This window comes from Thalassophryne amazonica, chromosome 5 (assembly GCF_902500255.1).
Source record: "Thalassophryne amazonica chromosome 5, fThaAma1.1, whole genome shotgun sequence".
Classification (NCBI taxonomy): Eukaryota; Metazoa; Chordata; class Actinopteri; order Batrachoidiformes; family Batrachoididae; genus Thalassophryne; species Thalassophryne amazonica.
The window spans coordinates 129514274-129541911 of record NC_047107.1 but is presented as its reverse complement, the minus strand read 5'-3'; the positions used below and the strand labels follow the sequence as shown (position 1 = coordinate 129541911).

Here is a 27638-nt window from a genome sequence, read left to right as displayed (position 1 = left end):
ATGACTATAATTATATTAAACTTAACATTTAAAAAAAACAAAAAAACAAAACAGGATGAGATTGTGAAAGACCCCTTTCTGTCACGGTATCGCTCAGCTTGTTTCCTAGGTCCTCTGACTCAGTTGGCAGTACAGCTGAGTGGTCAGACTCTGAATTTCAGGGTCTCCAGATTTAATGTCAATAGCTCTCAGGAAGAAGCTCAGGGCCTCTTCCAGATTCCCACTGCTGTAACATTCCTTTCCTCTTCCAACCAGAGACTCAGTTTTTGTCCTCTGCTTTGATGGTGTCTAGCACTGCATCAGATCCAATATCTCCATCAACAGCGCACTGCTCCATTCTCTCTGTGGAAGCTAGCTCTAGCTCGTTGGTTGATTCCTCAAAGATGCTACTAGCTTCCTGGCTGGGCGATGACTTGTCCAAAAGATCTGCTGACGCAGAGTAGTCCTCATCATCACTCATCTCTTCCTCTGTGTTTAACGTCTTTCCTGTACTGTCCTCCAGTTCATCATCAGAAGAACCATTTATGTCCACTTCTGTAGCTTCCTCAGACAATCTTTCTGATGCATCATCTTCCTCTTCATCTCTGTTGCTGTGGTCTAGGTCTCCACTGTTAGAGGGTACGAGTGAATGAGGTGATGCTACAGAGGTGTTGCCTTCAACTTTCTCTGATGCATCATCTTCCTCTTCATCATAGCTGCTGTGGTCCAGGTCTCCACTGTTAGAGGGTACGGGTGAATGAGGTGATGCTACAGACATGTTGCCTCTAACGTTGTTTGATGCATCATCTTCCTCCTCATCACAGCTGCTGTGGTCCAGGTCTACAATGATGGAGCGTATGAGTGAATGACGTGATGCTACAGCGATGCTGCCTCCAAAGCTCTTTCTTAACCGGAGAGGACTGGAACCAGGCAGAACTGATTTCGGTGTGGAGGCTCCAAGTGCCTGGAAAGAGTCTCCCAGTTGTCCATTCTCCTGTTGGTCATCATCATCCTCACTATCATAAATCACTGCTGCTTTTCTCTTTTTAGTTGTTACAATCGAGTCCTCAGTGGATTCATCTGCTTCGAGAGCACAAAGGTTGTTGTGGCTTTGCTGGAGTGTTTCTTTAGCTCTGCTCTCAGAAAGTGATTTATTTACGTCAAAGCTGCCGTCCATCTGCAGTTGGGACAGCAGCCTTTCCTCCTGAGTGTCTGTCTTGTGGTGGTCCACCAGGTTTTGGTCTGAGAACATGTCACTGTCCTCTAGTTGTAAGTTGAAGCTTCCTTGGAAGGATTCCAGCCCTGCACCAGCTCTGGATGATGAGTCTGCACTGAGGCTGGTGTTGGACTGCTGTAAAGCAGGAACTCGTTTATTCTGCAAGACCCCAACAGAAGGCTGGACAACCTCCATTGTGAAGTCATCATGTTTAGAGTGTGAAGTTTCACTTTGCTGCTGGTCATTTCCATCCACTGCTGTTAGATATTCACAGCTTCTGTTGGTTGCTGAAGTGATGCTGTCCTCAGACGTCACCCATAACTCCTCACTCGTCTTCTGAACAGAGACGTCTGTCACGGCTGCTGCAGAGGTCGTAGTCCTCACCAGAAACCTCTCAGCGATTGCTCCAGAAGAGATGTCTGCTGGCACCAGCTGACTCTCTTCTGGATTGCTACACTGACCTTCCAGGCTCAGATTTGACAGTATTTCTTTGCTAATGTCAAACATTGTTTCTTCTGTTGTACTTTCAGGCTTCGTTAAGTCAATCAGTTGATTACTCTCTGGTTGAGTCTCTTGACCAGATCCAGACTGATCCAAATCCACCAGAACTGGAGAGTCATTCATGTGGTGATAATTCTGTGCAAAGTCTGGACTAGGTTGTGGATTTCTATGTTTCTTCTCGTTTGACCTCGCTTTGCCGCTGTCTGTTGGCTGTCTGAGCCAAGCTCGTTCTGTGCTCAATAACATGCTTTCTGCTAACTGCATCTGCAACTCTGACTCTGCCTTCATTAGCTCCTGAGCCTTCTGGACCCTACCTTCAATGTAGTGGTGTTCCTCCTGATCCTCTGGGCCCTCGTCATGGTTGACATCAACAGAAAACATGAGGTCATGGTCAGAAATACCAAACATCTCCATGGCATGGAGGTGGGCGATGTGCTCGTCAAGTTCAGGATCGGTTCTGCGCTGTCTTGAGTGCAAGTGCTGAAGCTGAAGTTGTGTGGATGAGGATCGCGTGTCCTCCAGTGTGAAGAGCTCCTTTAGTTCCTGCTTGCTGAAGTAGCGAAATGGGTTTTTCTTGTCTCCAGTGTTCTGTCTGATTAGTGAGTCTTTGAAAACCTGCCGTCTGTAGATCTTCTCCTCCACTGTGCCACAAGTGATCAGTCTGTAGATGACAACATTTTCTTTCTGGCCAACACGGTATGCTCTGTCAACAGCCTGAGCATCTGTGGCAGGGTTCCAGCTTGGATCGTAGATAACAACTCTGTTTGCTGCCGTTAAAGTGATGCCGACTCCACCAACCTGTGTGGTGAGGAGAAAAAACAGAGTAGCGGGCATCTGTCTGGAACAGAGAGATGAGCCTCTCCCGTTCTGAGATCTGGGTTATTGTGCCGTCCAGTCTCATGACTTTGAAACCCCTGTTGGTCAGAATCCGCTGGATGATGTCGAGCACTTTCCTGTAGTGAGCAAAGACCAGCGTGCGGTGACCTTCTTGTCTGAGCCGTTCCAGGAGCGCAAACAGAAACACAAGTTTTCCAGACTCGTTTATCAGCGTGTCATCGGGAATGTTGGCGATGCTGTGAGCCGCCAGGTCAGGGTCACCGTTGTCCTCAGGGTGGTTTTCCTCCAAGCCTAACTTGGACATGGCTCCAGCAGACAGCAGCCTTGGATGGTCGCACAGCTTCTTCAGAATATTAAGTTCAGCTAAGGGGGATCTGGAGGTCATGAGCAGCTCCTTAATGTGGTCCAGGGAAATGAACTGCCTGTAGATGGATTCTTGAACAGCACTCAAGTACGTCCAAACAATCAAGTCATTCTTCCTTGTCAGCATGGGCATGGAGGCTGTTTGGCCTGTTTGCAGATTTGGAACTTGTTTATTCTTGTCATTTAAATCTTTGCATTGTTGCGAACTTTTCATTGTGCTTTTTTGCACTTCTGCTTTCGTCCTACGAAGGAAGTGGGGTTTTATTATGCCCATAAGAGTCTCAGACATCCTGGCCCCAAGAGCCTTTTCTCCGGGCGTGGCGTCCTTCTCTCTGGCACGGGTGATGGGGTTCTCGTACTCTGTTTTGAATGTTTTGGCACTGCCGAGGAGTGTGCCTTGACAAGCAAAATCAAAAAGAGCCCACATTTCCTTCAGGTTGTTCTGGACTGGTGTACCTGTGAGAAGAATTCGGTTTTTGGCAGGTATGGCATAGGCACTTTTGGCTGTTTTAGTGGTCGTGGTTTTGATTTTGTGCGCTTCGTCCAGGATCATGCAGTCCCATGTGAACTCACTGCCATGATATGAGGACAGTTCCTGCCAGTTGTTGATGAGCATACTGTATGTCGTTATGGCAACGCCACCTCTTCTTTGAATTTTCTGCAAGTTCCTGGATCTCTCCACTTTACTGGAACCATGAAACTCTTTAACCCTCATTCCAGGAGTCCATTTTGCAAACTCTTTTATCCAGTTAGTAATAAGCGAGGTTGGCATGACCAGTAGAACATGTTGGAGCAGGTCAGCATCGTACATGCCAGAGAGGAATGAAATAACCTGGATGGTTTTACCGAGGCCCATGTCATCTGCCAGCACGCCACCTTTTAGCCTGTCTCTGTAGAGTTTGTATAAGAAGACTACTCCATCTCGCTGGTAATCATAAAGATTGTCATGTAACTCTTTAAAGAGCATTAAGCCACTGTTGTTGACGTTGACAAACTCTTCTTCATTTTCCAAGTCATCCTGCAGAAGGTCTTCAATTTTCTTGATTCGACCTTTCAGCTTTTCACTCGGAAGAATGTTGTAAGCCAGCCTGAAGTACTCAAGTGCTTTCTGTAGATCCCCTTGTCTGGCAACATCCTTCCCATCGTCAATGAATCTGTAAGAGGAAACAGACATCAACAGTTAAATGAATCACAGCTCCAGACTGGAGACGACTTCACACCAAAGCATTCAGACAATTAGAACCTTTTACGGTGGAGCGCTGCCAACTTCATGAAGTTCTGGGGCCTCAGGTACAAAGTGTGCCCATGTACAAAAACCTGGCATATGTCCATCTCCACGCTAACATTCAGATGTATCAAAAGTGAAATGACCATGGAAATGTGCTGGCTGGCGTATGCACGTTTCTACAGCTATTGTTCCACGGCTGATATGTAGAGGTGATGCTGGGAACCGTTAATATTGTGGAAACAAGAAGTCATCAGAGACAGTGATGAGCAATTAACACACCCACATGTCAAGATTCAAAAGAATTTTATTGTTGTATGCACATAGGAACATGTTCCCTGCACAATGAAATGTGTCTACTGCATTTAACCCATCCTAATTGCCAGTTAGGAGCAGAAGTCGCCTTTAGGCGCCCGGGGACCAGCTCCAGATGTACATCCCTGCCTTGGTCAACAGCAGGGCTGAGCAAACCATGACCGGCCTCATGACAACAGACGACACACACGTAACAACACACATAAGCCGGCCCGGTACATGAACACATATAAAAGCACACACAAGGTAAACTTTGCAATTATATAGATGATATAAAAGCATGGGCAAAGTGATGAGGGAAATGGCACTAACAGTGGATGCATTAGCGTTGTTAGAGGACCTTGCAAATGGTGTAATCCAACGTGAGCACGTATTCAGGGAACGCAAGGATTTACTTGCAAATGACAATAATTGGCTCATAAACAGATTTCGATAACCAAGGCCACTGTTACTGGAGTGGCGCACAGAACTGTGGCCGGCCCAGAGGGTAATACAGCGAGGAGCCAGGGGTTGTCTGTGCCCACACAGGTGCTGACCATGCTGGGCATCCTGGCAACAGGGGCATTCCAGCGGGAGCTGGCTGAGCAGTCAGTAGTGTGCCAGTCAACCTTGAGCTGAGCCGTGCCAACTGTGTGGAATGCAATCATTTGAATGTCATCCAGGTACATCACATTCCCACACTAAAACACCATTTGCAGCAAGAGCCAGTGTCGCACACTGAACGGTCCCCCCTAAAAATCTGTCCACCCTGCCTTCACTGTGCATGTGTCATTAGCCGTGGTTTACAGATTATCACCTCGTTTCTGCTTCAAACTGCTTCCAGTCATCATCTATCTCAGTGACAGACATCTGAAGATTTTCTGCAACAATCATTTCCACATAAATTCAGCATTATTTCATCATAAAAGAGAGGAAGTAATCAGAGCGCCACGGCTACACATTTCAAAGCATCACCAAGTATGACAAGGCCTAACCCTATGGTTAGGCCTTGTTTTTGCTCAAAACTGACTTCAGAATGATGTAAGAGGTTTTACTTTGTCATCTGATGGTTAATAATCACAATCCATTTGATCACTTTGGGTGAAGTAGGGCTGCAGCTATCGAATATTTTTGGAATTTAATATTCTATCGATTAATCGAGTAATCGGATAAAAAGTACCTTTGTGTTTTTAAACTATCAGTAATGACAGGGCTGTCCCTAAGCAGTGGCACAATGTTTCTGTGCCATCATGCAGATTTTTAAGTTTAGGGTGTTCCCACTCTGTTTTGCCAGGTTAATTTTTTCATATTAAGAGTTTTAAAACTTTGCCAAACCATAAGCCCAGGCAGTCTGTGAAATCTTCAGTGTGCATTCATTTTTTCCTTCTTATTGCATATTTCATTTGCACTTTTTATTACTGTGATTTATTCAGTGTTTAGTGTATATTTCTAGATGCCGTACAGAGCAGCTCAAACCAAAGTCAAATTCTTTCTTTTCTGTGGATACTTGGTGAATAACACAGCCTTTGAAAAACGGCTGTGGATTGCAGCGTTTCCACAAAAGCTGCCTGTTGATAAAAACTCTTATCAAATCTGAATTAAAGCTTTTTTTTTATCATTAACATGACTCATTTAAAGTGCGCCTGCTTTCGCTTCATCAGTGGAGCAAAACGTGTTTTTTTTTAAATATATATACAAACACACTGCTTCACTTAAAATGCGCAATAAGTCCATTTCAGACGATCCATGCGGACCCTTTCTCTTAAAAGGCTTTATTTTACTCAACGTGTAGCTTTGCAAACTTGTAGCATCGCCTGCTACACTGATTAACGATATGGTCTTCTTTTGTGTTTTGTGGGAGCATTAAAGCGCCACATACAGGCCTGGCGCATGTAGTATCGCTTTAAACGAAGCCTCGAGGCAAAGAATTTGCCTCGAACATTTTTTGTAACCGAATTACTCGATGACTCGTTTCAGCCCTAGGGTGAAGAGACTCTGTCTTAGACGAGCGGTTGAGCTCCGAAATGACGCATGCGCAGTGGAGGCAGGGCAGACCAGTTTTTAGGTGGGGACTGTTTTGTCTGCGACACCGGTTTCCTGAATGTAATCAGAGATATTGACTGCACACATTGCTATATAGGTGCCATCACATGATGAATTTGTTTTTGTTACTAGGAAACATTTTCATTCCATCAATATTCAAATCATATGTGATGCACAAATGCGCATCAGGCTGGCCGCTGGCACAGTGCACGGTGGATGGCTGCTTAGTGGTAAATAGTTTATCTGTGTCATTGTTCCATACGAAAACCAGCACAGGCACATTTGGTCATGTGTGCATTCAAATATTTATTTTTTTCTATTATTATTTTTTCTTTTTCTTCATGGTGGAACTGGAGCTGCAGAGCTTCTCAACAAGACCCTGACTGCATTCAGTATTTGTCAAAAGCGTGTGTAATGTTAATGTCACACACGGTCAGCCGCTGTGCACCTAATATCTTTTTACTTCAGTGTGTGTGCACGTGTGCTCAGTTCCACATTGGTTGGGATGTACAAACGGAATGTGCGTGGATCCATGCCTAAGCACACTCTGATACATCTGAATTTTTTGGTGCTTATGCCAGTTTCTGGATTTTGGTGTATGCCATGCTTCATTAGGAAATCTAGGCATAGATGCCCCTGAGCCCTACTGAATCCCTTTGTTTAAAGGGCAACAATGCAACATTTTTACCTTAATTTTACACTTTGGAAGTAATTATAATTGATAAATGACTTATTTCTGACTTATTTTCTGTGTCTCATAGCAGAAAACTAGCCAGGCAACTTCTGGAACACTGACTCAGTCTCCTTTCAATGAGAAAGTCTCAGGTGTCACAAGAAACATGAACTTTACAGCACTACAAGACATGCACACCCCCCTGTCAAGGCATCAGCAAGCTAGCAGCTATAAGAACAAACTAAAGGTGCACTTACACGAGCATGCCGTTACTCCACGACACATCATGGCCTGTGTCGTGCTGCAGAGTAAACTTGTCTTTAACGGGTGCAGACAGGACGCCAGAGGGGCTCCGGTGCGTGCTATTGCGCACAGAGAATTTTGAAATGTTCAAAAAAAATCTTTCAGTTGTGCTATGTGGCACGACTGAATCTCCAACATGACGTGCAGCTCGTCAAGTGGAGTAAACAAGCAGTGAACAGGGCGAGTGGTGACGTCAGCGGATCACATCAGAGCGCAGCTCGTCTGAAGGATTATAACAAGAAGTTAAATCTGTTATTAACATACTGTAACAGCTGCAGACAAGAAGCAAAGAACACGCAACTGTTTTATCAAGCCATGACAATGTAAACATGACAAAGGTTAGACAGCTCAAAATGCTTTCTGCAGCTTGTTAGGCGCGCGGGTGTGAACTGCTCGGGCTGTAGCCTCCTCTGTAATTCAGGAAGTGATTAGAGCCGTTTTCAACGGCCAATTTGCAGAAAAAAAAAAAAAGAAAAAAGGATTAATCCACCACAAAATAATGATTTTATATACACAGCGTCTAGTGCAGAGCACGTGGCAGCCGGTACAACAAAGAACGGCATCCAGCTGTGAACACAGCGGGTGGGGCCGTCACGACACAGGTCATGCTGCTGCATGAAGCAAAGGCATGCTTGTGTAAATGGGCTTCAACGAGTTTGGCAGCTCCACTGAAAACAAATGCACATGGAGAACAGGGGAAAAGGGGAGGGGGGAGGACTGACTGAGTTTTTAGGACAGTTTTGTGACATACGAGGTCTATTAGAAAAGTATCCGACCTTATTATTTTTTTCAAAAACCATATGGATTTGAATCACGTGTGATTACATCAGACATGCTTGAACCCTCGTGGGCATGCGAGAGTTTTTTCACGCCTGTCGGTTACGTCATTCGCCTGTGGGCAGTCTTTGAGTGAGGAGTCGTCCACCCGCTCGTCGATTTTTTTCATTGTTTAGGAATGGCTCAGAGACTGTTGCTTTGTTTGATAAAAATTTTTTCAAAACTGTAAGGCACAACTGAGTGGACACCATTCAATAAATTCAGCTGGTTTTCGGTAAAAATTTTAACGGCTGATGAGAGATTTTGGTCTGGTAGTGTCGCTTTAAGGACGGTCCACGGCGCCTGACGGCGATCTGCGCTTCGAGGCGGCAGCGTCTCGCCGTTTCAAGTTGAAAACTTCCACATTTCAGGCTCTGTTGACGCAGTAAGTCGTCAGAGACAGAGAACTTTCAGAAGAAGTCGGCATGAGGAGTTTATTCGGACATTCCATTGTTAACGGTCATTTTGTAATGAAAGAACGTGCGGGCAGAGTCACATGTCGGGCTGGACCCGACCGCGGGGGGGTCGCGGCAGGAAAAACACCTCCGTTGGAAATCTTAACGGGCAAGTTGGAACATGCCCAAGCTGTTAAACAATTTCTCAGTTACTCACTTGTTGAAAGCCATTAAAAGCCGCCTGAATTCTACAAATGGTTTTCAACACGGAGGTGTTTTTCCTGTCGCGGCGCACACAGATTTGCCGAGTCGTCACGGAAACGACTCAGCGAATTTGCGCGTACGTCTTTCATTAAAAAAATGTCCTTAAACAGTGGAATGTCCGCATAAATTCCTCATGCCGGCCTCTTCTAAATCTTCTCTGTTCTCTCACGATGTCCTGGGTGAATTAAGCCTTAAATTAGGATGTTTTAAGCTCGAAACAGGCCGACGACAGCGCCTGGAAGCGTTGCAGGACGTCCCGCTCCGTGGGAAGTCCTTACACCAACAGAAACACCCCATAATCTCTCATCAGCCGTTAAACTTTTCACAGAAAACCAGCTTAATTTCTCGAATAGTGTCCACTCGGATAGTCCTCACAGGTCCAGAAAAAATTTTGATAAAGCAACGCGCGCCGTCTCGAGCAGCGTGTGAAACAAAGGAATTCAGCCAAGAGGGCGGGACCACATCTCACTCAAGGCCTGCCCACAGGGAAATGACGTCACCGACGCGTGAAAAAACTCACGCATGCGCACGAGGGTTCAAGCATGATTGGTGTAATCGCATGTCATTCAAATCCATATAGTTAAAAAAAAAAATAAAAGGGTCGGTTTATTATCTAAGAGACCTCGTATATATACTCCTGAGCTGTAGGGGGAGCATCATAAAGAATAATGCAGCGACAAAAAAAACAACCACAGGAGGAAACGGTGAAAAACTGACCAGAGCTGCATGGTGCCTCTTTAACTAGGCAGCAACACCGTGTTCCTGCTCATACAGCTCTACAGGCTGCTCAGTTAATCACCAACATTCCACTGGATACGTCACAATAACTTGTGTTGTTGGATCACTGATTACGGTCAGTGGGCTCAGCCCACAAAAATGTAATTACTCACCTTTAAGGTTCCAAATTGCAGGATGCACAAGTACTGTTAGGGTATACAGAGACAATAAAAATGGGGGGCATTGTGCTTGAAGTCTTATCATGTGCAGGTTTGTTTCCATTAAGTTGTACACATGACTAATTTTGGCTCTGCACGTGGCCATTGGAAAAGTCAAGATGAGTCATGTGATGCACCTTTCTGTCTGCACAGCCAACACTTACTAAGTGCTCAATAAATGTATTTGCTTTTATTATTACCCACATAAACATCCAATAAGCAGGGCTTTGAAATGAAACTTGTGAAAGCAGAGGAAAATTTGCAGGGAGTCTGGGGGGGTGGGGAGCAGCATGGGCCCTGTGGGATCCCAGAAACCAAATTAATTTTCTGTCTAATGATACATTTTCCGCATCTCCTGGAACAAAAACAAACAAAAAAAACCCCTCAAAATTAGTGCATATTTAAATGACCCTGTATTCAACCTTTCATTTGAACCGTCAATGATCAGGTTGAAATAACAGAATATGACGTGGAAGTAGGACCTGGAATGATTTTCCATTTAATTGTAAACCAAATGATGCATTGACTCAGAACAATTAAACTACATGAAATTCATGAAGACTGAAAAGACTGTTACAGCATTTCAAGAACCACAGCTAAAGATTGTAGAATATTTTGAAAATCAGGATAAAATACAGTGATGAAAATAAGTATTTGAACACCCTGCGATTTTGCAAGTTCTCCCACTTAGAAATCATGGAGGGGTCTGAAATTTTCATCTTAGGTGCATGTCCACTGTGAGAGACATAATCTAAAAAACAGGAAATCACAATGTATGATTTTGTAATAATTTATTTGTATGTTACTACTGCAAATAAGTATTTGAACACCTGTGAAAATCAATGTTAATATTGGGTACAGTAGCCTTTGTTTGCAATTACAGAGGTCAAACGTTTCCTGTAGTTTTTCACCAGGTTTTCACACACTGCAGCAGGGATTTTGGTCCACTCCTCCATACAGATCTTCTCCAAATCTTTCAGGTTTGGAGTTTCAGCTTTCTCCAAAGATTTTCTATTGAGTTCAGGTCTGCAGATTGGCCAGGCCACTCCAGGACCTTGAAACGCTTCTTATGGAGCCCCTCCTTAGTTGCCCTGGCTGTGTGCTTGGGGTCATTGTCATGCTGGAAGACCCAGCCATGACCCATCTTTAATGCTCTTACTGAGGGAAGGAGGTTGTTTGCCAAAATCTCGCAATACATGACCCCATCCATCCTCCCTTCAATACGGTGCAGTCGTCCTGTTCCCTTTGCAGAAGAGCACCCCCAGAGTATGATGTTTCCACCCCCATGCTTCACGGCTGGGATGGTTTTCATGGGGTTGTTCTCATCCTCTAAACATGGTAAGTGGAGTTGACTCCAAAAAGCTCTATTCTGGTCTCATCTGACCACATGACCTTCTCCCATGCCTCCTCTGGATCATCCAGATGGTCACTGGTGAACTTCGAACGGGCCTGGACATGTGCTGGCTTGAGCAGGGGGACCTTGCTGCCCTGCAGGATTTTAAACCATGACAGCATCATGTGTTACTAATGTAATCTTTGTGACTGTGGTGCCAGCTCTCTTCAGGTCATTGACCAGGTCCTCCTGTGCAGTTCTGAGCTTTCTCAGAATCATTCTTACCCCACAAAGTGAGATCTTGCATGGAATCCCAGACCGAGGGAGATTAACAGTCATCTTGTGTTTCTTCCACTTTCTAATAAATAATCATAACAGCTGCTTGCCTGTTGTCCTGTAGTCCATCCCAGCCTTGTGCAGGTCTACAGTTTTGTCCCTGGTGTCCTTAAACAGCTCTTTGGTCTTGGCTATGGTGGACAGGTTGGAGTGTGATTGATTGAGTGTGTGAACAGGGGTCTTTTATACAGGTAACGAGTTCAAACAGGTGCAATTAATACAGGTAAGAATAAGAGGGCTTCTTAAAGAAAAATTAACAGGTCTGTGTGAGACAGAATTCTTGCTGGTTGGTAGGTGATCAAATACTTATTTGCAGCAGTAACATACAAATAAATTATAAAAAAAAAAAAAAAAAAAAATCATACATTGTGATTTCCGGATTTTTTTTTTTAGATTATGTCTCTCACAGTGGACATGCACCTAAGAAGAAAATTTCAGACCCCTCCATGATTTCTAAGTGGGAGAACTTAGAATCGCAGGGTGTTCAAATACTTATTTTCCTCACCGTATCAATAACATGCCTTATAGTTAAAAAAGTCACATTCTTGTAAATTCCTGTAAAGCCAGTGTCTTTTTTCCCATGAAAAAAAGTCTACATGAATAAAACTCATTTATATTTGTGTGTAAATTCATGTAAATCCATTCAAAGCCACAATCTTTTTTCCAATAAAGGAAAGTCCAGATTACAGAAAAGTCACAATCTTTTCTAAAATCCTATTTGAACAGCACTGTTTATTTTCCAGAGAGAGAAAAATTGTTACTTTCAGGCGTGTTCATGAAGTCAGCGACAATTCCACGGTTTCTTGTGTTTCTCGCCATCATCTTTCTGTCTGACTCGGTCCGTGACACAGACATGCTGCACAATTCTTCTTTTAAAAACTTTAGAGCTCTAAAGGTTTGCGATGTCCACATGCTACATTTAGCTTAAGCTTCGCACAGGAGCCACACATCGTCCCCGCAGCAACAAACCTGTCCCGCTTTACGACAACTGTCGCAACAGCCAGGCTTTGAGAGGGATTTTTCTCCTTGAAACTCCGCGGATCAGAGGAAACTGATACGAGCATGTATCTGTAACACACAGATCAGTGTCCGCAGACTTATAAAACTTGCACGATGTCGTAAAAAAAAAAAAAAAAAAAAAAAAAAAAAAACTTCGCAATAGACATTTTAAAAACTCAGTGACAATCACAATTACAAAGTTAAACACTAACAACCTCCCCCCTCCCCATGATGAAATCCGTGGAATTTCGTGGATCCGCGTAGTTTTCACAACCCTGATAATGTGAACAGGGTGTCGCTTTATATGCACACAGACGGGTCACTCTGTGAACTTTCCCAGGTCACCACTGAGGCCCTTTCACACAGCACTTAATGAAGGGCAACAAAGCCCAAACGAAACAAGAAATCTGGCCTTTCGTTGACATTGTTTAACCTCGCGTAGCTTCGTTCCTGCAGCTGGCACTTCATCAGGATTTTTAAACTTCTGAAAAATGCCACTAAAAAGCTCAATTCATCCATATTTTGTTTTGCTGTAGTTCTTGACGGTTTATCATTTACTTAGTTTTTGTAACATTAGCATTTACGTCGACTTTGTTAGACAAGCTGTATGTTTTCACACAGTGCAGAAGCCAGTTTGTGAGCGCTGCTGTGGAGGAGAGATGCAGCTCCACCATGGTGGTGCTGGTGTGTGCTGTGTGGGGCTTCTGCCGCTGCATGTGATGTGGCGAGTGCTGCCGCGGTCATGCAGTAGTCCTGGCCAGCCAGGAAGAGTTTGTCAGCCTCTCCACCAGCGCACGGCAGCCTGTGATCGTGGTGTTGTTCCAGCGCTGCGCGCACCTGAGGAGGGAGGTGCTGCACAAAAAGTCCAGTGGAGCTGCAGCATTCTGTCCATGAACTCAGAAGGGCTTGTTGTCCTCCAGCCTGTGCAGAGACAAGAGCCTGCAGCCCCTTTCTGACAGTCCGAAGATTTTGAGGAAGTGATCGTAAATGGCTGTGTATTAGTTCGCAACGGGGGGAGGCTTTGCAGGAGCGAAATCAACCTTGTCTGTTTCCATGGAGCTATTTCATGTCGTCTGCTGTGATCAGAGTGAACTGTGCCTCCATTTGTGCAAACCAGATGGCAGTTCACAGAAGCAAGACTTTGAGCCATCAAGTTTGGAAAAAGTTCCACCAGGAGCGGACATTCGCGGGTGAACAGCGTTCATCCACAGAGGTGTGACATATGAAAACAGAAAACCCAGTGTTTGAGTCTCTAAATCATGTACGAGGCAGTCCTTTTGTGCACGTGTGTACTTGCGCTACAACACATCCATACACTGAATGCATTCGTCCAAAGTGAATCGTTTGGAGAGAAGGTGAAGCACGCGTCTGTGTGGATCTACATCCACAGCGCCCGTGCGTGTGTGATCAGAACTGGTAATCGAACCTGCGTGTGTGACTGACTGCTTGATCACACAGCCACAGCACCAGTGTAACAGGACTGGATTTATGCTGAGCACAGACAGATGAACACAAAGCCTTCACAATACCCGATGTCCAAATTTGATGGCCATCGGGCATTACGTTTTTTTTTTTTTTTTTCTTTTTTTTTTAGGCGATATAGTTATTATTAATAAAGCTGAGTTTTTAAATTCAATAAATTCCCTCTCCGTCCCTCTGATTGGTTGGTTGTCTCCCTCTCTCTCAGGAGTGCGGCAAGGGCCCCATAGACACACACATTCTTGTACATGTGCCATAGTGGGGACCGGATAAATAGACCAGCAGCGTGAGGACCACCCTTTCTGAACATCCGAGAAAGGAAAAAACTATATCACTGGACACTAGATGGTGCCATGCACCATTACACCCCTTTTAACTGCAGAAAAACACAAAAACTAAAAAATATGTTTTTAAACAACAGACTGAGGACCGGGCACTGACTTTTGAGTATTATGATTTATGAGTATTTTTATGGCAAAACTATAATAAAAAAAATATCTGGGTACATTAAGATGTGTTATAGACCTCATTTCTCTAAATATTTTTGTGATATATAAATATTACAAGAAATACAGCAGTAAATACAACTTTAAAACAATTATTAGCAAAAAAAAAAACAAGCCAAATTTAAGCATCTTACCTTTAATTTATCATAATTAAATCATTTTATGATGACAAAGCTCTCACAAATGAGCAAATACAAAAAAATGTAATGAAAACTATATATTAACCCCCTGGTAACTAGGGGAACATTTATTTATTAAACAAAAATTTTTTGCAGGTGTTGAAGCTGATGACCTGAAATTGTCTCAGGGATCGTGAATTGGGTCATATTTTTATTGTGGTGCATTCGGGGACTGCAGGGTAGAAAAAACTTGTTTACCAAAGAGACCATTTATGGTCTCCAAGTAAAATGGTCATAAAATCAACATGGAATAATATATATTTTTTTTCTACTTTCAGAACTCAGATCTCTTCATACACCTCTGCTCTGCTCATATGCGTCATTGTTTTATCATTTTTACAAATGTTTTACAAATTCTATCCCTTATTGTACAATTTTATTCAAAATAAAACTGTAATCCAATATTCAATGATGGAAGTGTAAAATCGGAGGAGATATTAGAGCCACGTCATCAATTTATGACAAAAAGTTTCAGTGCATTACTGTATTTTGAATGGGAGTAGTAAATGTCACTTTTAAATAAAGCTCTCCCATTTAAAACATAAAAATGCTATTTTTTTCCATAAATTGCTGTCCTTTGGGAGGCTCTAATAAAATCAACTCAAATGTTCCACTTCCAAACTTGTAAATTTGGAAGAAAAAAAAAAAAAAAAAGAAAGAAAAAAAAATCATTTTTTGAGGTTCACTTAGCGGTGACTTTTTGGGGGTAAATTAGATTTAAAATGTAAAATCTTAGGGCCCCACGGGCCTTAAACCCTGGCTCAACCCCCTGCAAAATTTCCTAGGATTTCAGGTGTTGAACTTGATTCCTGAATTTTCATTTCACAGCCCTGACAGCACCTTATTCCAAAATGAAGCTGGCTTGTTCTGTCTGAGTTATTTTCATTAGTTACTTCCTCCAAACCATCAACATGTCTATTAGACCCCATTCCTACCAGGCTGCTCAAGGAAGCCCTACCATTAATTAATGCTTCGATCTTAAATATGATCAATCTATCTTTATTAGTTGGCTATGTACCACAGGTTTTAAGGTGGCAGTAATTAAACCATTACTTAAAAAGCCATCACTTGACCCAGCTATCTTAGCCAATTATAGGCCAATCTCCAACCCTCCTTTTCTCTCAAAAATTCTTGAAAGGGTAGTTGTAAAACAGCTAACTGATCATCTGCAGAGGAATGGTCTATTTGAAGAGTTTCAGTCAGGGTTTAGAATTTATCATAGTACAGAAACAGCAGTAGTGAAGGTTACAAATGATCTTTTTATGGCCTTAGACAGTGGACTCATCTCTGTGCTTGTTCTGTTAGACCTCAGTGCTGCTTTTGATACTGTTGACCATAAAATTTTATTACAGAGATTAGAGCATGCCATAGGTATTAAAGGCACTGCGGTGGTTTGAATCATATTTATCTACTAGATTACAATTTGTTCATGTAAATGGGGAATCTTCTTCACAGACTAAGGTTAATTATGGAGTTCCACAAGGTTCTGTGCTAGGACCAATTTTATTCACTTTATACATGTTTCCCTTAGACAGTATTATTAGACGGCACTGCTTAAATTTTCATTGTTACGCAGATGATACCCAGCTTTATCTATCCATGAAGCCAGAGGACACACACCAATTAGCTAAACTGCAGGATTGTCTTACAGACATAAAGACATGGATGACCTCTAATTTCCTGCTTTTAAACTCATAAAACTGAAGTTATTATACTTGGCCCCACAAATCTTAGAAACATGGTGTCTAACCAGATCCTTACTCTGGATGGCATTACCCTGACCTCTAGTAATACTGTAAGAAATCTTGGAGTCATTTTTGATCAGGATATGTCATTCAATGCGCATATTAAACAAATATGTAGGACTGCTTTTTTGCATTTGCGCAGTATCTCTAAAATTAGAAAGGTCTTGTCTCAGAGTGATGCTGAAAAACTAATTCATGCATTATTTCCTCTAGGCTGGACTATTGTAATTCATTATTATCAGGTTGTCCTAAAAGTTCCCTGAAAAGCCTTCAGTTAATTCAAAATGCTGCAGCTAGAGTGCTGGCAGGGACTAGAAGGAGAGAGCATATCTCACCCATATTGGCCTCTCTTCATTGGCTTCCTGTTAATTCTAGAATAGAATTTAAATTCTTCTTCTTACTTATAAGGTTTTGAATAATCAGGTCCCATCTTATCTTAGGGACCTCATAGTACCATATCACCCCAATAGAGCGCTTCGCTCTCAGACTGCAGGCTTACTTGTAGTTCCTAGGGTTTGTAAGAGTAGAATGGGAGGCAGAGCCTTCAGCTTTCAGGCTCCTCTCCTGTGGAACCAGCTCCCAATTCAGATCAGGGAGACAGACACCCTTTCTACTTTTAAGATTAGGCTTAAAACTTTCCTTTTTGCTAAAGCTTATGATTAGGGCTGGATCAGGTGACCCTGAACCATCCCTTAGTTATGCTGCTTTAGACTTAGACTGCTGGGGGGTTCCCATGATGCACTGAGTGTTTCTTTCTCTTTTTGCTCTGTATGCACCACTCTGCATTTAATCATTAGTGATTGATCTCTGCTCCCCTCCACAGCATGTCTTTTTCCTGGTTCTCTCCCTCAGCCCCAACCAGTCCAGCAGAAGACTGCCCCTCCCTGAGCCTGGTTCTGCTGGAGGTTTCTTCTTGTTAAAAGGGAGTTTTTCCTTCCCACTGTTGCCAAGTGCTTGCTCACAGGGGGTCGTTTTGACCGTTGGGGTTTTTCCGTAATTATTGTATGGCCTTGCCTTACAATATAAGGCGCCTTGGGGCAACTGTTTGTTGTGATTTGGCGCTATATAAATAAAATTGATTTGATTTGTCCAAATGTGCTTTAGCATACCTCAAGCGACTACATCCAGGGTTGATCCAAATGTGAGCGTAGGACCTTTGTGGCCAGGATGGCGGTGGGATCAAACCCCAGACAGCTCGCACTATAAAGACCATTCCTCTACCAGGTCAGCCAAAGGGGAATTCCCCGTTAGCCAAGCTAGCGGGAAAGTCTTTTCAATCAGGACCCAGGACCTTCATCCTGCTACATATCTCCCCACCATTTTTTTGACTTTGTCCCGAAGTCACAGGTGCATTTAAGCATGTTCTGTGACTACCCATATCCTGCCGACAACGCCAAGTGTGACCGTAGGACCTTTGTGGCTGGGACGGCGATGGGATCGAACCCCAGACGGCTCGCACTAAATACCATTCCTCTACCAGGTCAGCCAAAGGGGAATTCCCCGTTAGCCAAGCTAGTGGGAATGTCTTTTCAATCAGGACCCAGGACCTTCATCCTGCTACACAAAGATGTCTATGAGGGTTTGTTTAATGTGTGAATGTTGTTGCACGCCGACAAACACGGTCTTTGGGAGGTCCTAAGCCTGGTCCGATCGCTGCTGCAGCCTTCATCCACCTTCAGGCACGTGAGAGGCAAAGAAACAAGACCTTGCTTGTGTGAGGAGCCTTGAGACAGCTTTGTTGTGATTTGGTGCTACATAAATTAAGTAAATTGAAAAAAAAAAAAAAATGCTTAAAATAACCAGGTATCAAGGAGGTCCTGGTGTTGGGGGGGTCTGGGGGGCAAAGCTGAAGGGTTTTATATCTCTATATAAATAAAATTGATTGATTTTAGCCATGCTAATGCTCCCCAGAATGATTTTCTGCAGTGAATAAGCAAAATATCTGTCAGTTAAATATGACTTCAACAAATAAAAATGTCCAAAAGACAGTGAGATTTTTTAAAAACTGTGGATCATAGATAGGACACCACCATACTGCAACTCTAACCAAATGGGTTCTTGCAATTCTCATATGATTTTAGTAAGACATTGGTTGCCTTGTTGTATATGGTATAAAATGCATGTACTCATGCACAGGATTCTATGCTAAAGTTTGTATAAGGGCTGGAAAGGGAGGGAAAAAAAAAAACACTTTTTTTTATAAAGAAGTCATGATTTTTGTTGGGAAAGTGTCAGTACACGGACCCACAACAGGGGGCGCAAATGAACGGACAATGGAGAAAGTCAAATAACAAGGCTTTACTGTTGTGAACGTGCACAACGAATACAACCAATCATGGAAATGGACAACAGTCAATTCACAAAAGTGTCGTGTGGGCAGGCTCGAAGATAGGAGACGCCTCTCCAAGGTAAGACCGGAACCACACGGCTTCCTCCGCCACAGGACCCCGGGAATACTGGAGCCGCCAAGTCCCGAACTCCCAGGTGACCACTGCCTCCGCGTGTCGGACCTGGTACTGCTGGCGAGGAACAAAGAACAGTTAGATGGGGGCGCGTTTGCACCCAACACTCCGAACAGCAGGGAAGTTACCTCCACCTCTCGTTGGAACAGTAATCCACAATCTAAGCACTAATCCAAAAGGATACACTCCGTCAGCTTTGATACGTTACCTTTCAGGTAGAAACGATATCTCGGCAATGAGGTGGAGATGCTGTCCTGCTGATATACCCCACTGATGATTGCTGTCAGCTGTCTCAGGTGATGGGTGACAGCTGTCACCTTGGCTGCTCCTGTGAGGCGGCGGCGCCCTCTGGTGCCTGGAGCCCGCACTCCAGGCAGGGCGCCCACTGGTGGTGGTGGGCCAGCAGTACCTCCTCTTCAGCGGCCCACACAATTTTTTTTTTGTTCAATTTAAATTTTATTAAATTATTTTAATTGATTTAAGATTGACTGACTTCATTTTTATTTATTTCACTCTTCTAAATCAGACTATACAAATAATATCAGCTATATTCTTTATTGACACTTTTGTGATCTTTTTTTAAAGAAATATGATGGAAAAACGTATGACAGCATGTAATGCCAGGAAAGAGGTTTATTGCATATTTCTGAAGACACTTAACAGATGTTTAACAGAAAATGTGTTTTGTGCAAAATGTATGTTTTCTTTCAAAGGAAACTATAAGACCAGAATTTGGATTTAAAAGCACAATTTTAGTGAAACACTTAATCTGTAAAGGAAACGAATATTGGATTAAAAACATGGGATTCACCAGAGGAATAAATTTTCATGGCTCAGGGCCTGTTGACCCAGAGATGACTGGCCTGGGGATTTCACAGGTGTTTTTTTTTGTTTTTTTTTTAGGGTTTAACGCCCCCATCCTGACCGAGAGTAAACCCACAAGACGGGGGATTTCCAGGAATTTAAATAATTTGCATTGGTAGAAAGATGTCATTAATAACTGATTTCTTTGGTGTAAAAAAGTGCTAAGTTTAGAAAGGCCACCAATTTTGGGTGGAGTCAATGACGCCTTGAGTGTAAATTCTTTGAGGCGGTCCTGGTGAAGCCTGTAACGTAATCTCTGTGTGCTGCTTCCTTTTGCTGGCAAAATAAAAACTGTTGCTTTGAAACTTTGACCCTCTGATTTTTGTGGACACCTTTAAGGAAATGATTTTATGATTGAGCAGCAGAAAAACTTGACTTTGTCCTAAATTCTCCACGTCAACATGTTAATACATAAGGTGGACATACAACATGTAAAAGTACCACTAATTAAATGGTATTGATTTTGGTGATGATTTAAGTCTTTTTGTTTTACAGCGATTTAAATCAGCTGATTTAATTACAATTGTGAATACTTTGCTGTTGTGTTGCTCACCGGGACGTTAAGTAACGTGTGACATGTCTTTTAAACACCAACTTATTGAAGAAAGAAGTAAAGAGTAACTCATCTGGATCTCACACCAACACCTCCAATCCCACTGGTAACTGATCTGATGCCGGCTTCTCTGTCAATGTTCTTGGCATCCAAATAACCAGTTTTGTCCCTTTCTATTGTCTTTCCACAGAGTTTGACTCATGTTCGGCTGCAGTTTGGCGCCATTACAAAGCAAATGTTTTTTGTTTTTTAGTTTGACTGCTTTACGGCAATTCACACCCATTTACAGTGGTACTATGTAAGCATACAATTGTCGTAAAATGTTTATTACGACATCTAATGCTGCATTTACACATAACGACAACAAGTCACGAATGCCACAAAGTATACATTCTTGGCCACTGATCACGAATGTGATGATTTGAGGCAGAGGCATCAGGTGTTGTGCTCTGTGGCGTGGAGTGGCGCAGAAAGGCGGAGGAGATGGAGAGAGCCAGATGCGTGGCTCCACGCGGCTCTTGTCTTGCTCATTTGCCCAAACATCAGGCACATCAGCAGCAGGTGGAACACCTGCAGGAGCGCACCGATGAGCATTGCAACAAAACTTTTACCCGTCTTGTGTCACTATCCTTCAGCATACTGCAGCAATGAAACTGAATGCAGTGCCGCAGAGTTTTTGTGTGCACGTCGGAGAAGAACGCTGTCACGCTCTATTAAGGATCACCACTAATCAAGATGGATCAACACGCTCAGCTGTGACCTCCACAACATGAGGCAAAATGAGGGTGGTGTGTGACATTCGTGGAAGATTTTTTTGACAGCCAAAAACATGCTCCATGAAAATCACAAATATCACGCACCAACACACATTGTATTAACAAACCTATTCAGATACGTTAAGTCACATTAAGAATGTCAGGAATGTGCCACGAATGACGCAAATATTTTCGTAAAACATTCGTAACGCGCCTTGTCTATGTGTAAACACAGCATAACGTGTGCCTTCAAAACAGACTGATTTATGTCTCACACAGAACACTTTGGCAGAAATTGAAAAAAAATGCATAAATATGCAAAAATGCACGATTCTCACATGCCTGGCCTTCACAGCTGTTGGATTACAAACCATTACCTCCTCCACCACTGAGGACTTCTCATTTCTCCAGAGCCCCATGAACAGTCTTGTGCTCAAGGTACCTGTTGGACCTTCAATGGTTACCGTAGCAGCCACGAGGGCACACAAGGTCCCCACTATATTTCACCCCATCAGGCAATCCCCTACTTGAGCCTTTACTCAGGTGTCACAACATGGACGAGGAGTTGGATCTTGTCTCTGTAAGCACTTACTAATTTGGCACCACACAGACACTAATTAAAAACCTCAGAGCACATACAGCATTTTCACAAGTGTCCATGAGTGAACCAAGCGAAGAGGACAGCGTCTACTTGGACTGACATTGCTTGTTTTTTTTGTTAAATGTGTCATTAAATGTATCTGGGCAGCGCATCCAAGTAAAGTCAACAAATAATTCACATGATGGACATCTGTATGGAGCCTGAGATCTTGCAGTAATACAAGATCTCAAGTTCATCCACACCCGCCATTTTTCATCATCCATTGAGTAACAGACTACCTTGTCTTCTGGCTCACTTGCTGTGTCCACATGTGGTGCTGTCTGAGCTTGGTCGTGATCAGTCACTGGCACCAGTTACTTCCACAGTCACTATCTCACTGTCACATTCACAGACTGAACACCGCCAGCTGCTCAGCATACAGAAAATAATCTTGTGTCCATCCAGACTCATTTAAATCCAGCTGGGTGTAAAAGTGATGACAAAGGCGTGCACTGACAATCGATCATTTTTGTTTCATTGTTTGATTTAGATGGAGATGCAGAGGTTTGCTTTCAGTTTTACTTTGGAGCATCTTAATTTTTGTTAGCTGCCGCGGTGCAGACGTCTTAAAATGGGCTACGTCTACGTGTGTGTCTGTGACCTTCACTACACAATTACACAACAGCAAATAGTCACGCTCACAACCTATTTAGGACTTGAGGTCATCTCATTACCCTCTCATTTGAGGTCAGAGTGCACTGTTGCTGACCTCAGCCTATTTTTTCCTGGATCAAATCACGGAGGAATCAAATGAGAACGAGTGGCTGAATACTGGAACCCTTACTGCACTAATCCAGCAGCAGTCAATCAAATATGCTTTACACTCTCAGCAGGAAAATTTTTCTTGGGCACTTCAAGACAGGTATTTTGGGAGTTTTGTGTCATAGCACAATAAAGGCATGCAAAGTTGCAAAAGCGTGGGGCTGCTTTTAACAGACACTGTACCTGTGGTAGGCTTCCATGCTGTCCTCAGTGTCCACAGTCAAAGACCTGAAAAATGAAAGTCAGAATTAGCAGCACATCACTTGTACAGCCAGCAGACTCACAAAAACACAATGAGCTCCAGACTCACATCTGGTGGAGCCTCATCATCACTATACTCATAATAACCTCCTGTTGACTGTCTGTCCAGTTAGAAGACAGTTTGTCAGTTATGTCTCCCAGAGATTAGGGTTTTAGTAAATCCCACAAATACTACTTGTCGAGGTAATTCTTTAGACTTGTAGATATACTTAATTATTAATGTCTTTGATTCTGCCTTTCATATATATGAACATTATATGGTCATTCTGTGATAATGTGAGTTGTCTTTTCCACCAGGTTCAACTCTGACAACCACTAAACTGCTCACACGGTAAAATGACCTTTTGCTGACTCGAGGAGTGTGAAAGCAATCTTATTTAACTGAGCACAGATGTACATTCTAAATTGACAAATTGACCTTGAGTAAGAACGTCGCGGCCTGCGCACCAGCCCAGGAGACCGTGAGACGCCTGAGGTGGAGAATCATAATAATTTCATATCAATGTGAGAACAGACTGTCTTCAAGATGTTGTGTGTTGTCTTTTTTACATATGCCTGTATGCAACTTGTTTCAATAAATTCAGGAGGTGAGTGGGCGGGCCCATCAGAGCTGACTGGGGAATAGTGACGAGGGTCATGCCCACCGGCTCTCTCTCCTGATGAGGAAAGAAATTCAGTGTTTCCCATGTGGTCATTCTCTGTAATAATCTGAGCTGTCTCCTTTTCCGGGTTTAACCCTGACACAAGTCTCTGTCAACACAGTCAGCCATGATGCCTCGAGACTGCAGTTTACACCTCTTGCTCTTTGACCTCGCACATCAGACCCGGAAGCAAGGGAGAATGTGAGAAGGCTTATAATCAGTCCCCATTTCGCTTTAAAATTATTAAAAGTACTTAATTGAACCATATTTAATTATATTTGGAGTCAGTCTGGGGAGTCTGCTCCATTTCGTTACATTTTGGTAGTGGATATTTTGCTGGACCTGGCAAACTTACAGCTAGCGATGTTTTGCTGGTTATCCTATCCAACGGCTAATTCAAATGACGTCAGCGGTACCAGAACCTGTGATGAAATCAGCTCTGGCAAAGTTGAACTGGACGCTATTTCACCGTACGCAGCTTGCGCTGTTTTGCCAGCCATCTAAATTTATTTACAACGGAATGGCCGCGGTCAGGCGGGAACTTAAAAGGCAATCGGAATTTAAGATCTCCTTATTTCACATTCATGGTAGTAGCTCGATACTGGTGATTTTCATTATTTAAAACTGGTATATTTTACTATTCACTATTTTCAGGGGTGGACTGATCGAAGGTTTTGCAGACTTGACACTGACAGAGAAAAAATAGGATAAACACACGTGCCGATGTGGACTTCTGTATTTTCGTTTTTATTCTGTTTTGAATTTGCAGGTTTTGTTTATCATCCCCGCCCTACACAGAAAATGATCACGACTGCAAAATGATTTCCACCGTGCCTGAAATTTTTTCCACCGCGAGGCAAAACGCGCCGGTGGAAATAATTTCGGGCGCAGCGATGGAAATAATTTTTGCCACACTGTGTGAAATAATTTCGGGCACAGCTATTCCACGTTTTTGAGCTGCTTTTAGAGTCCGAGAATCCCTCCGGCAGTAGGTGATTTTCTGTTCCGATTCAAACGACTTTATGACACCCAAAACGGCATTTAAAGTAGGGCTGTAGCTACTGATTATTTTAGTAATCGAGTATTCTGGAGATTAATCGAGTAATCGGATAAAAAGAACTTTTGCGTTTTAAAACAGTAACAGTCCAGGGCTCTCCCTAAGTAATGGCACAATGTCACTGCGTCATCACGGGGATTGTCAAATATAGTGTATCCCTTTCTGTTTTCCTGGGTAATTATTTATTTTTTTCACATCTTTACAAGTTTTGGATCTTTCCTGGTGTCAGGAGCTCAGACAAAGTCGGGCCAAGTCTTGACATTTTGCTGAAATGGTGATGGGTTGTGGCTTTCTGTTTTTTTGTTTTCCCCAACTTGTAAAATTTAACCTTTTTTTTTATTATTTATTTATTGAGGTGGTGGACTGGGTCCCTGCATGAATTTCTTTTTAACACTCTCTCTGGGATTCAGCCAATGCATTTCATTTTCAGCTGGAGGCTGAACATGCAGCCTCGCAGTCACAGGTTTTTTTATTATTATTTTTTTTTTTTCGAGTTCTCGTGTTTGTGAAGCATTGTGTGTTGCCCAAAAAAGCAAAAATTAAAAAGCGAAACACTCATTGCGAGTCTAAGCAAAACACAGAAGAAAGAGTGGACTTCTTCCAGAGAATGTGGCCGGGACGGAGCTGTGTGAGGGCAGTGCTGAGCCGCTCACACCGGGCAGAGAGGCAGCAGCTGGCTGCCACGCAAAGAATGGCCAGCGGACGAATCTGTGTTTAAGAAAACAACAAAAAAAAACAAAAACAAAAAAACAAAACAAAAATAAAAACACTGCTTTGCTTTAAATGCACAGTAATCTATTTCAGATGATCAGCGTGGATCGTCTTTTTCCTAAAAGGCTTTATTTCACTCTGTTTGTCGTGTTGGAAAGCTGTAGCTTTTGTGCTAATTTGATTAGCGCCAAGTTGGTTTAACTCCTCCAGCCAATGCAAAGGAGTTGATATTGGGTTATTTGGTCCCGTGATTTTAGTGAGGATTCTGACATTTTGCTGACTGGCTGAGACACGCTGCTCTCCGATTGGCTGCAGCCTTCATTTACAATGTAGCACTGGTACCAGTCTCTGGAGGCATGGAACCAACTTACATTTTTGGCGGTTACACCACACCCAATCACAGAGCGTGGCGTGATAGCCAATAGCGGCCGACGTATCAGATGGACCAATCACAGCCATGTTTTCTCTTTGTATAAGAGACTGTGGTACCAGTGCTAGATTAGCACTTGCTGTAGTCTTCTGTTTGTTTTTCTGGGGACATTACAGCGCCACACACAGGCCTGGCATATGTAGTACAATGTTAAACGAGGCTTCGAGGCACAGAATTTTCCTCGAACATTTTTTGTAATTGAATTATTTTAATTACTCGACTAATCGTTTCAGCCCTAATTTAAAGATGAAAAATTACCACCAACACTCAATGCTGAGGGTGCCGCCATGTTGAAATACCCTCTATGATGATGTCATTTGAACTAGCCAATCAGCGAGGAGATCCGGTCAAATATAGCTAGGTGTGTGTTTGTCGTATCCGGCAAAATATCCACCATTACCCCATTTCGTGATTATCAGGCTCCATTTTTGTCAACAGACGACCTGTGATTTAGCAGGGAAAGTCATGAGCGTAGACCAGGACCAGACTCGGCCACAGGCCACGGAGCCCTGGCAGTAGCCGACTACGCTACGCTAAGACAAGCATTTTAAAGACAAACGTTTCGCTAGCCGATAATACATAACATACTGTACTTATATATTGTGCCTGCTTCCTGGTTCAGCTGTTTTTTTTTTTTTTTTTGCCTTTTTTCCTTATATAATTTCTGTGCTTGTAACTGTGAAGGTGGATAACAGCCTAGCATAACAGACAGCATCGATAATTGTATGTTATTGTATGTGTATTACCCTTGTGGTATTTAATTTACCATTGCTGGTATAAAATATCTACTGTCATATATATCTTGGCTGTGGTGATGGTAGTAACCACAGGTAAATATGTATATGCCACCCCGTGATTAATGTTAAGTGTTGTATTTTCCTAATTTCAATGTATTTACCCCTTTCTGTTTCTAGTTCATTATATTTATTTTTATTATTTTCTTTCTTCCTCCTTTATCGCTTGTTTGGATGTTTGCTATTATTGTTGCCCTCCTTTTCCTGTTGTACTGTACATCTTATTTTGGAGAGGAAAAAAAAAAACTTTTAGCTAGCCCGGCTAATGCTAACCGTAACTCTGCCGGTGCATAAACTTACTTTTCCAGCTTCTCTGAAATTTCCAAGACCTCATCCATGGTTCCTCTCAATAATAACTCCGCGGGCAGGAGTCACACGAAAATTAATCCGTTTTCTGAGCAGCAAGCAGTTCGTTGTGACCTTAAAAACGGAGTCGCTTCCCGCCGGCAACACAGTCCAGCGAATCAGAGGACGTTGTCTTCTTCTTCTTCAACTTCGTGTTTAAAACAGAGGACGCGGAGTGTAGAGTTCAGTGCGCTGTGCTCGCGTTGTTGAAGTAGTTCTTCTTCTTCTTCTAATAGATTCCGGCAGGCTAATACGCTGGCGTAGCATAATGCTGCCCCCCACAGGTAATAGTTAAATACTTTATCATGTTAAGACTCTCAAATAGAGGTTGGTGGAATGGAGGAACGTAATCACAGCTTTGTCCACTAAATGCGAGTAACTGCCCTCAGAAAAAATTGACCTAAACGAAAACTCAGTCAATCCACAGTCTGACAAATCTTTAAACAATTTCCGCCTATCACTAGAATACATAGGACAGCACATTAAAACATGATGAACACTTTCCAACTGACCACACTGACACAACCCATCTGGATGTTTTCCAATCACTTTTAAATATGCTGCCAACCCACAATGCCCCAGTCTCAATCTAATCAATGTGACTTGATCCTTGAAGTAGTTCTTCTTCTTATTCGAATTCAATAACGGACGGCATCAGCTTAGGATGCATCTACCGCCACCTACCGGGCTGGTGAGTGATCGCTTCTTGAGTGTTAGAAGGAAAGGTGATGTAACACAGTGGTAAACATACCCAGCTTTTTTGAAACGTGTTGCAGGCATCCATTTTAAAATGAGTAAATATTTGCACAAAACAATGAAGTTTATCACTTTGAACATTAAATATCTTGTCTTTGTGGTGTATTCAACTGAATATAGGTTGAAGAAGATTTGCAAATCATTGTATTCTGTTTTTATTTACATTTTACACAACGTCCCAACTTC

At 42.8% G+C, this 27638-nt stretch overlaps 1 protein-coding gene across 1 annotated transcript; it reads right to left on the bottom strand.

Annotated features, from left to right (window-relative positions):
• LOC117511340 (DNA excision repair protein ERCC-6-like) lies at positions 1–26755 on the bottom strand. The gene is given in 5 exon segments (XM_034171370.1): positions 1–262; positions 264–2512; positions 2514–4050; positions 22641–22685; positions 26652–26755. Coding segments are annotated over 5 exon segments (4026 nt in total). The 5' UTR covers positions 26690–26755; the 3' UTR covers positions 1–105.
• Between the last annotated feature and the right edge of the window lie 883 nt (positions 26756–27638).